We start from the raw sequence: 12,882 nt of genomic DNA, 5'->3' as shown, positions 1-12,882 counted from the left end.
GTGGTACAGTAGCTAACACTTATTGAACACTTTAGTGTATGCCAGGCACTGTTCTATGTGGTTCTAGGTACTTCTCTTTGGTTTTATCATAGAATCCTCATAACAATCCTAAGAGGTAGGTGTTTCTTTTATCCTCGTTTTACAAATGAGGAACTGGAGGCACAGAGAGATCTCACAACTAATAAGCCACAGAGGCAGGATTTGAACTCAGGCAGCTGCCTCCACAGCCTGTGCTCTTACCTGTTGGGTATCATATCCTGCTATTTCTGCTCTTGAGTGGTGTAAACATAGAAATGTATTTAACTGTTTTTCACGTGTAATTTACCCTGACAAAATTTAATCTTAGACTTCTGCCACAAAGTTTGTGTCTGGCTGTTTTCTCTTGAAATCAGTTGTAGGTATCCAAATGGACTGATATTCTAAGCATAGCATGATTAGTGATATCTTCCGTTAAAAAAAAAAAAGTGAATCTATTCTACATTAACTCCTGTTAATGCAAGTTAAATTTGGTTTATACTTAGAACCATTTCTTCTATCTGTAGTGTGAACATATAAAAATAATTATATTAAAAATGCTTTCTCCCTGATTGTAAGCATAATTAATACAGGCATACCTCAGAGTATTGCAGGTTTGCTTCCAGACCACTACAATAAAATGAGTATCACAGTAAAGTATTGCAATAAAGCAAGTCTTTTTTTTGCTGGTGGAGGGTCTGCCTTCAAATAGTAAAAAATGCAACATCTGTGAAGCACAGTAAAGTGAGATGCAATAAAACAAGGTATGTCTGTACTCATTGCAGAAAGTTTGGAAAGTATATAGGAAAATAATGAGAAGAAAATAAAATCACCTGTGAGCACAATTCAGCTATAACTATAATTAGTATTGGGATATATTTCCTTTCAGAGTATTTTCTATGCATAAATATAAAGAAGTAGCTTTACACATTTGGGATCATGTTATGTCTCAGAGTTCTTTGTTTTTCATGTAATATTGTATTTTCCCTTGTCAGTTGTATTTTAGATTCAATGTATTTGCTTAATATTTGTATATAACTTTGTAGGACTATGTATGCATTTTGTATTTTTGGTTCATGCTAAAATTATGAACCGAAAGCCTTGTTATATGTAGCACTTAGAACAGCAGGTCCTTAATAAATGCTTTGTCATGGTGAGAAAGATCAAAAAGTGTAATGAGAATACTTCACACAGCTGTGGCCTACAGCCTAGATCCCAACCTAACCTAGCATTAGACTCGAAAGTGAAGTTTAGGGTTGGGGGTAGCTGGTAGCATGAGAGTGGATTATAGGGAAAAACTCAATGGTGGAGGTAGTTTTTGAGAGTGGTCTTGAGGGAAACATGTTTGGGGTCAAATTGTAAGACAGGGGGAAAGAGTTAATGAATCAAATACCTGGTTAGCTAGACTGGCTCTGAGGGAGATCCTGTTGGCCTGCAGGTGGGTAATAACTGTGGGAAAGCAGGGTTTTGTGTGTATGTGTGTTTCCCTCCTGAGCAGTTTGTCCCGGGATTAGTGTCTTGTACTTAGTTCTTTGATAAGTCTGTGCTGATTGGCATCGATAGATTTTTTCCTTCTGTATTTGTCCTGGCATCCACTTTTCTGCACCTAGCAGTTGTTAATGCAAGTATAATGAGTTCATACTTATGTAGATATTTACTTAGAGTGGTGAGTAAGTTCACTGCCTTTAAAGCCTGTAGCAGATGTTTCGATTAGGTGCCATTAATCTGGGCTTTCCTATGCAAAATGTGAAAAGCTGAGCTATAATCAGGAAAGGGGCTTAAAAGAGCCAAATTTTTAACATTTCATGTGGATGGGTGGGTATCCCCAGATGAACCCAATTTTAATCTATAACTGAGTATTTTGGCCCTCTCTCCTCCCAGGGGAGGAAAGTATCACTAGATTTCTAGGGCCCAGATCTGTTAATCTTTCAGTTTTTCTGAAAATCAGGTCATTGTGTTTTTTTGTTTTTAAATTAAAATTTATTGGGGTGACAGTGGTTATGTCATTGTGTTTTTTAGGAATGGAAATTTCTGTAATGTAATTTTTATTAGTGATACTGGAACATGAGTAGTATTGATAAGTGCTATTTCTAAATTTATTTTTCCTGTTTTAAACCAGATGAGCCGATGGATATGTCAGTGTTATCTGAAGAAGGAAGAGAGTCTTTTCAGAGGAAACTCAAAGATGATGAACCAGTGGAGATAGAAAACCTCCATGTCCCACCTGAGCCTGCTATAACACCGCAGGCCTCAACACCAGTGTCTCAGAGCACACCAGTCTTTACTCCTGGGTCACTGCCAATCCCATCCCAGCCTGAGTTTTCTCATGTGAGTATTGTAGAAAGAGTATTTTCCTCCTAACATTTTTTTAAAAAAAATAACTATCGATGTATAATTTGTAAACCGTAAAATTCACCCATTTTAAAGTGTATAGTTTAGTGATATTTTAGTAAATTTACAGAGTTGTGTAACTGTCATCGCAGTCTAGTTTTAGAACATTTCCAGAGTCACCTAACTTTTTGGTGTACTTTTTATGTTTAAATTTTGTAGCATTTCTTTAAACTTTTTGAAATGTTACTGCAAAATTGAAAGAGCATTAATCATACTACCTTCATTTACTAGTCACTTTTGTCTTCCCGTATACCTACTTTTTAAAAAAACGAAGTTGTTTATAGTGAACATACAACTTCAATCTTTTTCCAGAAGTTAATGCTGTGACATAATGATTTTTCAGTGTTAAACATCATTTTCATATTATCCTTTTAAAACTTGAATAATATTTTTCTGAGTGGATGTACCATAATTTAATTATTCTTGTTGGTAGGGCATCAAAATGCTTTTTAGTTTTCCAGTGAGAAATTAGTTTTGTTCTAAAAGCAAGAAAAAACATCTCATTAGTATAATTTTAAATTTAAGTATTAAAAAAATGAAAGTCAGGATTTATTCATAGTGAATTGAAGGTCCTTAACTAAATCTAAATGATTATATTCAGTCAATCTAAATGCCCGTTCTTCTAAAACCTTAAGTGGGGGAATTATTTTAGTGTTATTGGGAGAACTTCTTTCATGCCTTTCAGTTTCCAGGTGTTGTATTGAAAGTTTATATTTAGAAATGAGTAGTAATATACCATACATTTAGCAAGGAGGAGACAGTAGGAAGAAAGAAATTGAATTGCTTTCTGGAGTTTTAAAACTTGAGTGTTTTGTTGAAAATTCCATTTTCTACAAATCATTAGATTGGTGGAGTGGTTAAGAATAAGGATGCTAGAGTCAGAACTTGCTGGACTTACTCCTGGCTCTGCCATTACTATCTTCGTGACCAGTTTAAACTGAGCTTCATTTTCCTCTTCAGATCTAATGGGGATATTGACACTACCTACCTCATAGAGTATTTGTGAAAGTTGAATGAATTAATATATATAAAGTGCCTAAGATAATGCCTTGCATGTGGAAAATACTCTACAAAGTTTAGCTATTGCTGGCAGTGAACAAGCGAAGACAAGGTTACCTAGAGGTGAAGTGAGTGTCCAACCACTGTGTATCTGCTTTAGCTTTTATTTTTCTATCAAAGTTTATACCTGAACCTACGTCGTTTGAAAGTGATCAGAATTTAGGGGTGAGCTATAAGCATTGATGCAGAGCACTGGGAATTTTCCAGAAAAGGTAGCTGATATTAGAGATGGGTTACAGATTTTTATCAGTGACCAAACGGCATTTAAGGAAATGAATGTCTTTGCAAAAGTTATCTCTGCCTGGGGAAGTGATGCCTTGCCACAAAGGGAAAACTGACGTTTTGAAGACTAAGACACTATTGAAGAAATTGCCCCACCTTCATCATTTACCAAAGACTTTCAGTGGCAGGTACAAAACCAGCAATGAACATTTGAGACAAATGTGATGCTGAACATAATTCCAAGGTCCCTGGAACCTAAGACGTCACGAGTCAAATTTCTTGGGACTCATAGTTTAAGCTTAATCCCTCAGCCAGTACAGTCCATGCCTCCTAAAAAAAAAAAACTCCCAAGAATACCTTCACAACACAGTTCTATGTTTAGGGTTTGATTTTACTTAATAAGCATTTGTAAAAGCCAAGAAAAGAGTCAGATAGTGAAAACAAGTTCTCTCCTCATCCCTACCCAGAGGCAACCACTTTCAGTTCTTTAAGCTTTTTCTTGTTACTTACCTCCATAACTCTATATATCATGATTATATTTCCATACATTCTTTAAATTTTTTTTTTTTAGCTATTCTCCCACATTCCCAGTATAGTTACATCATAATTTTGTTTAAATCATTATTGAGTTTACATTATTGTGAACACTGTTGTTATAAACACTATTTACAACAGGGCCTATGGATTATTTTTCTAGTTTTCTCTGGAATTAATAATTGTTTATTTTATTTGTCTAGTCTTCTATGAACTTCTTACTAAAGCAACCCTTTCCACTAATTGTCAGAATCTCCTTTCAAGATGTTCAGGGGCCTCAAACTTTGTCTTTATAGAGAAACCTCTTTTGGAGCCTCCTGATTTCTGATCTGTACTGTTGCCTTCCATGACTGGTGCATAACTGTCCCTTTCACCGTTGTCCTTGGAGATTGTCCTTGTCTTTGTGTTGGATTCCTCTTGGGCTCCACGTCTTCTTGCATGGCTTACTCCCACATTTTGGTGGAGGACATTTCTTTAGCAGCTTGCTCTCTGCCCTCATACTTGATTTATAGTTTCTAGGAGTATAGAATTCTAGGTTGGAAATAATTTTCTTTTAAACTTTTTGAAGGCATTGCTCTACTGTCTTCAAATTTCCAGTGTTGCTATTGAGAAGTGAGCCACCAGTCTGATTCTGATCTTTCATGTGTGAGCCTCCTTTTGTCCTTGCTGGTATCTTGTAGAATTTTCCCTTTGTCCGTCCCCAGTGTTCTGAAATTTCCACACCCTTGGCATAGGTCTAATTTCATTCATTTTTTTGGGTAAATGATAAGCCCTCTCAATATAGAAACTCAGGTCCTTTAGTTCAGGGACATTTAATTATTTAATTTCTTTACCTTTGTTCTTTTTAAATTTTTTTTTTCTTTTAAAGATGTAGTACCTATTGTTTGGATGTTGAAACTCCTAGAATAGTCCTGTAATTTTCTTATTTTGTCTCCTACCTTCTATCGCTTTCTTTTTATTCAACTTTCTGGGTGATTTTCTCAACTATCCTTTTTTTAAAAAAAAACACCTTTATTGAGATAAAGTTCATGTACTGTATTGCTGATCCTTTTAAAGTGTACAATCCAATGGCTTTCAGTATATTCACAAAGTTATTCACCACAATCCAATTTTAGATAATTTTCATTCCTCCCTCTGCCTCCCAAAAGACCCCTTGCCCATGAGCAGTCATTCCCATTTCCCCCACCCCTAGCCCTAATCAACTACTAATCTACCTGTGTCTCTATAGATTTGCCTATTCTGGACATTTCATATAAGTGGGATTATACAATATATAGTATTTTGTGACTGGTGTGTTTCATTTAACATAATGTTTTCATGGTTCATTCATGTTATGGCGTGTATCAGAACTTTATTCATTTTTATTCTGAATAATACTACATTGTATGTGAGTATCACATTTTATTCATCCATTCATCAGTTGTTGAACGTTTGGGTTGTTTCCCCCTTTTGGCTATCGTGAATCTTTTTGGACTATGGTCTTTCTGTGGTGTAATTAGGTTGCTTCTTGGCTTTCTCCACTCCTGGCTTAGGAATTTCAGCTTTCAGTAGTCTGCTAAATAGATGACTACTCTTCCAAAATTTTGTTTCAGTTGTCTTTTCTTCTGTTCTCTTTTTCTTGAAAATTCATTCTTTAAAAAAAAACCATCCCATTACAATTGCTTAGGGAGATTTGGAAAAGAATAAAAATAAACGTGTATATTAAATCCACCATTTAATTTCCATTCTTTTTTCATTATATATCAAACTCCTTACATGTTATTCTTAATGGATAACCTTTGCACATCTGTTGTCTGTACAAAAGGTTGTACAACCTTTTGTCTGTACTTTGGTTACTGGAGTTCAAATTTACGTAATTTTGATGTGAGATTTGAATGCTTATAATGAAGTAATTAATCAAGAGAAAATTGGGATATTGTTACTCTTTCCTAATATATTTGTTTATTTTTATTAAAATTTTGTAATGTTTAATTTTTTACAGTTAGAGTTGACATACAATATTAGTTTCATGTGTGCAACATAGTAATTAGATATTTATATAAATTGCAAAGTGGTAACACCAATAAATCTAATACCTGTTTGACCATATGCGTACAGTTATTACAGTATTATCAACTATATTCCCAGTGCTGTACTTTACATTCCCATGACTTTTTTATCACTTCCCAATTTGTACTTCTTATTTCCATCACATTTTTTACCCATCCTCCCAGTCTCCAATTTGGCAACCATCAATTTGTTCCTTGTATCTATGGGTTTTCGGTCTTGTTTGTTTATTTCATTTTTTAGATTCCACGTATAAGTGAAATCAGATGATATTTATCTTTTTCTTCAGACATTTTTCACTTGGCATAATACCCTCTATGCCCATCCATACTGTCACAAATGGCAAGACTTTATTTTTTATGATAGAATAATATTCCATTGCATCTTTATCCATTCATTTATCAATGAACACTCAAGTTGCTGCCATATCTTCGCTATTGTAAATAATGCTGCAATGAACATAGGGGTGCGTATATCTTTTCAAATTGGTGTTTTGGATTTCTATGGATAAATATCCAGAAATGGAATTGCTGGATCCTATAGTATTTCTATTTTTAATTTTTTGAGGAACCTCAGTACTGTTTTCCATAGTAACTGAACCAATTTATAATTCCACTAACAATACACGAGGGTTCCCTTTTCTCCACCAGACTTGTTGTTTGTTGATTTCTTGATGATAGCCATTCTGACAGGTGTGAGGCGATATCTCATGGTTTGATTTGTATTTCCCTGATGATTAGTGATGTTGAGCATCTTTTCCTGTCTGTTGGCCATCTGTATGTCTTCTTTGGAGCAATGTCTATTTAGGTCCTCTGCCCATTTTTTAATCAGATTGCTTTTTTTTTTTTTTGGTGTTAAGTTGTATGAGTTCCATATATATTTTTGATATTAACCCATTCTTGGATCTATCATTGGCAAATATCTTCCTTTTTTTTTTTTTTTAAAGATTTTATTGGGGAAGGGGAACAGGATTTTATTGGGGAACAATGGTCAAATTGTTGTCCTTTCAATCTTAGTTGTGGAGGGTTCTGTTCAGCTTCAAGTTGTTCTTGCAGTCTTAGTTGTGGAGGGCACAGCTCAGCTCCAGGTCCAGTTGCCGTTGCTAGTTGCAGGGGGCACAGCCCACCATCCCTTGCGGGAGTCGAACCGGCAACCTTGTGGTTGAGAGGACTGGCTCCAACCAACTGAGCCATCTGGGAGCTCAGCGGCAGCTCAGCTCAAGGTGCCGTGTTCAATCTTAGTTGCAGGGGGCAGAGCCCACCATCCCTTGCGGGACTCGAGGAATTGAACTGGCAACCTTGTGGTTGAGAGCCCACTGGCCCATGTGGGAATCGAACCGGCAGCCTTCGGAGTTAGGAGCACGGAGCTCTAACCGCCTGAGCCACCGGGCCGGCCCCCGGCAAATATCTTCTTTCATTCAATAGGTTGTCTTTTTGTTTTGTTGATGGATTCTCTTACTGTGGGAAAACTTTTATTTATTTATTATTTTTATTTTATTATTTTTTAAAGATTTTATTGGGGAAGGGGAACAGGACTTTATTGGGGAAGAGTGTGTACTTCTGGGACTTTTCCAAGTCAAGTTGTCCTTTCAATCTTAGTTGTGGAGGGTGCAGCTTAGCTCCAGGTCCAGTTGCTGTTGTTAGTTGCAGGGGGTGCAGCCCACCATCCCCTGCGAGAGTCGAACTGGCAACCTTGTTGATGAGAGGACGTGCTCCAACCAACTGAGCATCCCTGGAGCTCAGCTGCAGCTCAGCTCAATGTGCTGTGTTCAATCTTAGTTGCAGGGGGCGGAGCCCACCTTGCAGGAGTCGAGGAGTCGAACCTGCAACCTTGTGGTTGAGAGCCTGCGCTCCAACCAACTGAGCCATCTGGCCACCCAGGAACTGAACAGCAGCTCATTGACTTCATTCTAGTTGCAGCGGGCGCAGCTCGCTGGCCCATGTGAGAATCGAACCCACAGCTCCGTTGCCCAGAGCTTGTGCTCTAACCAACTAAGCCACCTGTCTGCCCCAGTGCAAAAACTTTTTAGTTTGATGTAGTCCCATTTAAATTTTTCTTTAGTTTCCCTTGCCCAAGGACATACATTAAAAAAAAATATTGCCAAGAATGATGTTGAAGAGTTTACTGCCTGTATTTTCTTCTAGGAATTTGATGGTTTTGGGTCTTGGATTTAAGTCTGTGATCTGTTTTGAGTTTATTCCCATATATGGTGTAAGAAAGTGGTCTAGTTTCATTTTTTTGTGTCTGTTTATCCATTTTTCACAACACCATTTCTTGAAGAGACTGTCTTTACCCCATTGTATATTCTTGCCTCCTTTGTCAAAGATTAATTGACAGGTGTTTATTTCTGTGCTCTCTTTTCTGTTCCATTGATTTATGCTACTATTACTGTGCCTGTACCATGCTGTTATGATTACTATAGCTTTGTATTGTTAGATATCAGGTGCCGTGATACCTCCACTTTGTTCTTCTTTCTCCAGATTGCTTTGCCTATTCGGGGTCTTTTTAGGTTCCATATAAATTTTAGGATTGTTTGTTCTAGTTCTGTGAAAAATGCCATTGGTATTTTGATAGGGATTGCACTGAACCTATAGATTGATTTGGGTAGTGTGGACATTTTAACAGTGTTAATTATTCCTATCCATGAACATGGCATATCCTTCCATTTATTTGTATTTTCTTCATTTTCTTTCTTCAGTGTCTTATAATTTTCCATGTACAGGACTTCTACCTCTTGGTTAAATTTATTCCTAGGCATTTTATTCTTTTTGATGCTATTGTAAATGGGATTTTTTTTTTTTTCAAGAGGAGTGTAGATTTTTATTAAAGTGAAAGTACAGCTCTCTTATGAGGGGGTATCTGAAACTGGTATGCCCCGGGATTGTTTTTTTTTTTCTCTTTCTGATCGTTCACTTTTATATATAAAAATGCAACTGATTTCTGAATATTAACTTTGTATCCTGTTACTTTAATGAATTCATTTGTTAGTTGTAATAGTGTTTTTGTGGTATATTTAGGGTTCTCTCTATATAATATCATGTCATTTGCAAATAATGACAGCTTTACTTCTTTCTTTCCAATTTGGATACCTTTTATTTCTTTTTCTCATCTGATTGTGTGGCTAGGACTTCCAATACTATGTTGAGTAAAAGTGGTGACAGTGGACATCTCTGTCTTTTTTCTGATGTTAAAGAAAAAGCTTTCAGCTTTTCACTGTTGAGTGTAATGGCTATGGGTTTGTCATATATGGCCTTTATTATTTTGAGGAGTGGTTCCTCTATTGTCACTTTGCTGAGAATTTTTATCATAAATGGTTGTTGGATTTTGTCAGGTGTTTTTTTTTTTGCATCTATTTATATGATCTTGATTTTTACCCTTCATTTTGTTTATGTGCTATATCACGTTAATTTATTTGTGGATATTGAACCAATCTTGCATCCGGGGAATTAATCCCACTTGATCATGGTGTATGATCTTTTTAATATATTGCTGAATTTGATTTGCTAATACTTTGTTGAGGATTTTTACATTTATGTTCATCAGTGATATTGGTCTATAATTTTCTTTTTTTGTAGTGTTTTGTTTGGCTTTGGTGTCAGGGTAATGCTGACCTCATAAAATGAGTTTGGAAGCCTTCCCTCCTCTTCAAGTTTTTGTAATAGTTTGAGAAGGGTAGGTATTAATTCTTCTTTCAATATTTGATAAAATTTACCTGTAAAGCCATTTGGTCCAGAATTTTTTTTTGTTGGGAGTTATTTGATTACTGATTCGATTTCATTGGTAGATACCTGTCTGTCCAGATTTTCTGTTTTTTCCTCATTCAGTGTTGGAAGATTGTATCTTTCTAGGAATTTATCCATTTCTTAAGGTTATCCAATTTGTTGGCATATAATTGTTTGTAGTATTTTCTGATAATCCTTCGTATTTCTGTGGTGTTGGTTGTCATTTGTCTTTCATTTCTGGTTTTATTTATTTGGGCCCTCTCTTTATTTTCTTGATATGTCTTGCTAAACGTTGCCAATTTTATTTATCTTTTCAGAGAACCAGCTTTGGTTTCATTGATCTTTTCTGTTGTTTTTCTTAGACTCTATTTAATTTATTTTCACTCTGATCTTTATTATTTCCTTCCTTGTACTGACTTTGGGCTTTATTTGTTCTTCTTTTCCTTGTTCCTTTAGGTGTAAGGTTATATTGTTAGAGTTTTTCTTATTTCTTGAAGTAGGCCTGTGTTTTGAAGAGGGACTCTTAGAACTGCTTTGGCTGTCTCCCGTAGACTTTAGATCGTAGTGTTTTCATTTTCATTTGTCTCGAAGTATCTTTTGATTTCTTCCTTGATCTCATTGTTAACTCACTTGTTTACTTAGCATGTTATTTAGCTTCTACATGTTTGTGTGGTTTTCAGTTTTCTTCCTGTAATTGATTTTTCCTTTCATATCAATATGATCAGAGAAGATGCTTGATATGATTTCAGTCTTCTTAAATTTATTGAGACTTGTTTTGTGGCCTAACGTGGTCTATCCTGGAAAATGTTCCTTGTGCACTTGAAAAAATGTATATTCTGTTGCTTTGGTTATGAAATGTCCTATAAATATCAATTAAGTCCATCTGGTGTAGTGTGTTATTTAAGACCACTGTTAACCTTGTTGATTTTCTGTCTAGGTGATCTATCTATTGATGTCAGTGGGGTGTTAAAGTTCTCTACTATGACTGTTATGTCCTTTTTTGTCGGTCAATATTTGCTTTATATAATTGGGTGGTCCTGTGTTGCATACATAGATATTTACGAGAGTTATATCCTCTTGGTGGATTGATCCCTTTATCGTAATGAAATGCCCTTTCTCTCTGGTTACAGTCCTTGTTTTAAAGTCTATTTTGTCTGATATATGCATTGCTACTTCAGATTTCTGTTCATTTTCATTTGCATGAAGTTTCTTTTCCATCTCTTTACTTTCAGTCTGTGTGTGTCTTTCCATCTTAAGTGGATCTCTTATAGGCAGCATGTATGGGTCTTCTTTTTTTTCCATTCAGCCACACTGTATCTTTTGATTGGAGGATTTAGTCCATTTACATTTAGAGTAATTATTGATAGTATGTAGTTATTTTCATTTTATTGTTTTTGTAGTTTGTTCCTTTCTTGTTTTCTTCTCTTGTATGTTGATGACTTTCTATGGTGTCATATTTGGATTCCTTTCTCATTTTTTGTATATCTCTTGTAGAATTTTGGTTTGTGAATACCATGTTCTCTCATATATATATATATATATATATATATATATATATATATATATATACACATACACACACACACACCAAGCTATGTTTATAGCAATCTATTTTAAGTTGATGGTTGCTTAAGTTCAAATACATTCTAAAATCACTACAATTTTTACTCAACCTCTCCACATTTATTTTTATCATTATTTTTTCCTTCTTTTGTGTTTGTGTGCATCCCTTAGTTTATTGTTGTAATTATACAGGATTTTCCTATTTTTGCCTCTTACCCTTTGTACTATCTTTATAGCTGGTCAATACACTACTTTTACTTAGTGTTTTCCTTTGTTAGTGAGAATTTTTTTCTTTTCCTATATTTTTTAAATTATATTTTTTATCTTTTTCAAGAAGTCCTTTCTTGTAATACTGGTTTAGTGGTTGGGAACTCTTTTAGCTTTTTCTTGTTTGTGAAGTTCTGTATATCTCCTTCAGTTCTAAATGACAGCCTTGGTGGGTACTGTAATCTTGATTGTAGATCTTTGCTTTCCATCACTTTGAATATTTTATCCCAATCCCTTCTTACTTGCAGTTTCTTTTGAGAAATCAGTTTATAGTCTTATGGGAGCTCCCTTATACATAACTAACTGCTTTTCTCTTGCTGCTTTTAAGATTCTCTCTTTGTCTTTAACCTTTGACATTTTAATTATGATGTGTCTTGGTGGGGCCACTTTGGGTTCATCTTATTTGGGACTGTCTAGGCTTGCTGGACTTGTATGTCTATTTCCTTCACCAGGTTAGGAAAGTTTTTAGTCCTTATTTCTTCAAATAGGTTTTCAATCTCTTGTTTTCTCTCTTCTTCTGGTATCTCTATGATGTGAATGTTGGTATACTTGATGTTGTCTTAGCTATCTTCCTTTTTTAAAATCCTTTTTTGTTGTTGCTGCTCCGACTGGGTGTTTTCTGCCACCTTGTCTTCCAGAACACTCATTTGATTCTCTGCTTCATCTAATCTGCTGTTGTTTCCCTCTAATGTATTCTTCATTTTAGTTATTGTGTTCTTTATTTCTGACTGGTTCTTATTTATGTTTTCTATATCCTTTTCTATGTTTTCTATCTCTTTGTTGAAGTTTTCACTGAGTTCCTCTATTCTTCCTCTGTGTTCACTGAGCATTATTTTTTTAAATTGGGGAAGGGGAACAGGACTTCATTGGGGAACAGGTGTGTACTTCCAGCACTTTTTTCCCAGTCAATTTGTTGTCCTTTCAATCTTAGTTGTGGAGGGTGCCATTCAGCTTCAAGTTGTTGTCCTTTCAGTCTTAGTTGCAGGGGGCGCAGCCCACCATCCCTTGCGGGAGTTGAACGGGCAACCTTGTGTTTGAGAGCCATCCGGGAGCTCAGCGGCAG

General features: G+C 35.6%; 1 protein-coding gene across 4 annotated transcripts in view; it reads left to right on the top strand.

Annotated features, from left to right (window-relative positions):
* Positions 1-12,882, top strand: part of TP53BP1 (tumor protein p53 binding protein 1) — an 86,284-nt gene that overhangs the window by 29,420 nt on the left and 43,982 nt on the right. For all 4 annotated transcript variants that reach the window (XM_019725347.3, XM_019725346.3, XM_019725345.3 and 1 more), the window contains one exon: positions 2,135-2,343. In XM_019725347.3, coding sequence (XP_019580906.3) covers positions 2,135-2,343 — 209 coding nt within the window. The remainder of the gene's footprint in view (positions 1-2,134; positions 2,344-12,882) is intronic.

Source organism: Rhinolophus sinicus, chromosome 3, assembly GCF_057876585.1.
Source record: "Rhinolophus sinicus isolate RSI-liver-muscle chromosome 3, RSI-T2T, whole genome shotgun sequence".
Taxonomy (NCBI): Eukaryota; Metazoa; Chordata; class Mammalia; order Chiroptera; family Rhinolophidae; genus Rhinolophus; species Rhinolophus sinicus.
This window is presented reverse-complemented; position numbering and strand designations above follow the sequence as displayed.